This window comes from Echinops telfairi, unplaced genomic scaffold (genome assembly GCF_000313985.2).
Source record: "Echinops telfairi isolate 266 unplaced genomic scaffold, ASM31398v2 ScPeMD7_4;HRSCAF=17, whole genome shotgun sequence".
Lineage (NCBI taxonomy): Eukaryota > Metazoa > Chordata > Mammalia > Afrosoricida > Tenrecidae > Echinops > Echinops telfairi.
Genome location: NW_022103900.1, coordinates 40,535,154 through 40,538,254, shown reverse-complemented (window position 1 = coordinate 40,538,254; position 3,101 = coordinate 40,535,154). Strand labels below are relative to the sequence as shown.

At 45.1% G+C, this 3,101-nt stretch overlaps 1 protein-coding gene across 1 annotated transcript in view; it reads right to left on the bottom strand.

The window, feature by feature from the left end:
* Positions 1 to 2,241, bottom strand: part of UGGT1 (UDP-glucose glycoprotein glucosyltransferase 1) — a 176,198-nt gene extending 173,957 nt beyond the window's left edge. Inside the window, exon 1 of the mRNA XM_004703949.2 lies at positions 1,967 to 2,241. Within this exon, the coding sequence (XP_004704006.2) occupies positions 1,967 to 2,241 (275 nt within the window). The remainder of the gene's footprint in view (positions 1 to 1,966) is intronic.
* Positions 2,242 to 3,101: the final 860 nt, after the last annotated feature.

Here is a 3,101-nt window from a genome sequence, read left to right as displayed (position 1 = left end):
TTTTTTTTTTTTTTAAAGAAAAGGCAGGGTAAAATACTATTTGAAATGAAGGAAAGATCTGATCAAAAATGAGCTTTCCCACCCAGCTGTGGCACTTTCCTGAGCCCACAAGCACCCACAGCATTACCACAAGAAATGACATAAAAGTAAAAAACATCAAGGACGTAGCTTTTTTTTGTCTCAATTTGCCTTATAACTCTGGCCCTATTGGTCCTTAAATGTTTATAAAATAATCTGAGAAATAGTAGCAGTCCAAAATTGCAGTGTGGCATTGCATGATCATAGACATTATGCTAATGGCATAAGGGATAAATGGGAAATGCTCTTTAAAATGTTCTATAACCAACTGTATCAACTATCTGTGGGCTCCAAGTCTGCAGCCTTATTTGCTTATTTTTAAAGATGCTATTTCTTGTTCATTTATCTACAGTAGGACATAAGAAATAATTAAACTAACGTTCTGGCAAATGCTTTTTTGTTTTTGGAAAATAGGATAAGCATAAAAATTCTAGATAACTACCAATGTTTGCTTCGTCCATTGTGAATTAACAGCTAACAAATTCTTCAAAAATAAGTTGCAACCCATGGGTTTATAAATGGCCAACTGAATTTCAACATCCAAATATAATGAGAATAGTAAAAACACTAGAATGAATATTCTGAGTAATAAAATAACTTTTTGATTAATACATTTAACTCAGTTTATTTAATTTCTTAAATAAGTTAATTGATTAATTAATCTAATTAAATTAATGTCAATATTTATGCTCATTATCAAAACTTGTTCTCATGAACTATATAAATCCAATTTCAGCTAAAAGTAGCTACTCATGTCTAATACAACTTTCTCCGTAGTTTATTTCTCTCAAAAGAACATTGCCATGCTTCTGTATATAGCAATGTTTACTTCCTTTATAATAAGTTTTAGCAAACCAAAAACCAAACCTGTTACCACCGACTCAATTGCAATTGATAGTGATCCCACAGAACAGAACTGCCTCTTCCCCATTTCGGATTCAGAGCCACTCCAAAAGGCCAACCTTGCCGTTAAAAACCCAAAGAGTAACTCTCCACACCAGGAATCCTATCACAAACAAGCCAAGTAGAAAGGCTACAATCATCCAAATTTGGGGTGTTGTAAAACAGCTTTATGTCTTCAAAACCTGTCAAGTGTACAAGATAGTTCAAGAAGAAACAGCACAAAAATTGACTGCCAACTGCATGAATGTGTTTCCTAATAGTTGCAGCACAGTAAAGGAAATGATCACAGGGCTTTTAAGTGGCCAAATATGCTCATTCTAACAAATGAGCAATCTAGAGACCTTGGCCAAGGAGCAAGTGCAATTCACATCCATAACTCACTGGCGAGGTACGCAGCTCTTATTCTTCGGGCAGGTTCCCACATTAAAAGTGAAACCAGAGCTTCAAATTTCCGGCCAACAGCTCCCAGTGAAAAATAAAAGCAGCTACCAATGTGCCTCAGGGGGATTTGTTTCAGGGACTAAAAAAGACCTATTACAGGAGCTCTGGAGGCATAGCGGGTTACACGTCGGGCTGCTAACCACCCAGTCGCAGGGGAACCCACCAGCCACTCCGAGGGAGAAAGATCTCCCTGGAACCCCAAGGCACAGTTGTCCTACGTGGGCGCTAAGAGTCAAGAGTGGACTGCACAGCAGTGAGTGGGCGCTCTCCAACCGGAGTCCTGCAAGCTGCAGGTTCTCAACCAACTGAAGGCCAGGCTTGGTCCACAATCACTTCCGCGCCCTTTCGGCGCTGCGGGGTGAGCGTTGGACAGCTAGCGAATCACACTGACCGGCAGCTCTGAGGGAGAAACTTGAAACTATCTGCTCCCCAAAAGACGTACAGCCTTGGAAACCCTACGTGGGACCGCTGTGTGTCCGAATCAACTCGATGGCAGTGGGTCACTCTGCTCTGCACTGGAATGCGAGGGGCTGCACAGCCCTACCCTACGGTGGAGGGTCGCGCGTCTGGGGGAGCGGGGACCGTGCCGTCAGCCCGGATGGGGAGACCCCTGGGAGACAATCCGCGGCCCTTGCCCTGACGAGGAGCGCCAGCACGCTGGCAGAGAAAGTAAGAACAGCGGCCGAAGCTCAAGGTGAAGGAAACACAGGGTTGCCTCGCGTCCCAGACCCTCTCCCCAAGCACGAAGCTGGCCCACGGCACGAACGAGGTACCTGTCATCACGGAAGACGCGCCATTCGAGTCCCTCTTCCCGCCCATGCTGGGACCACACCGGAACCGCACTTCGTCGGCGACTGCGTCTGTGACAACTCCAAGGCGGGGCGGCGACGGCGGCAGCGGCAGCTGCGCCAGTGAAAGGCCGACACGCGCCTTTCCCGTGGCGCTCACACCGCCGGGCCGCACGTTTGCGCTCTACTTCCGCTTCCTGCTAGCGGAGGCCGGAGGACTTCCGGGTACCAAGTCGCCTGCAGGGCAGCCCAGAGTGTCCAGGGGGCCGCCGTCTTTGCAATACTTAGGGCCCTCCTCTGTCTTTGTTCCCGCCTCTTCCGTGTGGCCGCTTAAAGGAAGGTTTACCCTGCTGCCTGCCAAGGCCCAAAAAGTTGACCAGGAATTTTTACCTTTTATCCAAATTAGACTCCGCGCGCTGTGCAGTCTACGCCCAAAAGCCTTGTTAAAAGCACTGTTTCATTTTAAAGGACAAATAGTCTTGGTGTTTCTGAGCAACTTTGACTTTGTCTTTGGCAAAGAGTGAGACGAGTCTTTAAAAAAAATTAAGCAGAAATTTATTAAAGGAATGTTATGACTGCAACACTTTACAAGTTGGGCAACACTCGATAAAATTATACATTGCTCCAACGTACAAAAATCTGGCTGGACTTTTAGATAGGGTAAGTTTAGGGAAACAGTAACGTTAGTAAGTATTAGAGAAGATGTGTGAGAGTAGGGTTAAATTAGTAGGAAAGCTTGGCAGAGGCTGCTAACAAAGGTGAAGAACGACCTGTTTGCTAAGGAATAGCCGTTTCTTTAACGATTATGATCTTTTGCACAGTGAATGGTATTGCTTGGTAAGTACAAGCATTTGCCATGCGGTCCATCAAACAATTATACAAATTAGTTTC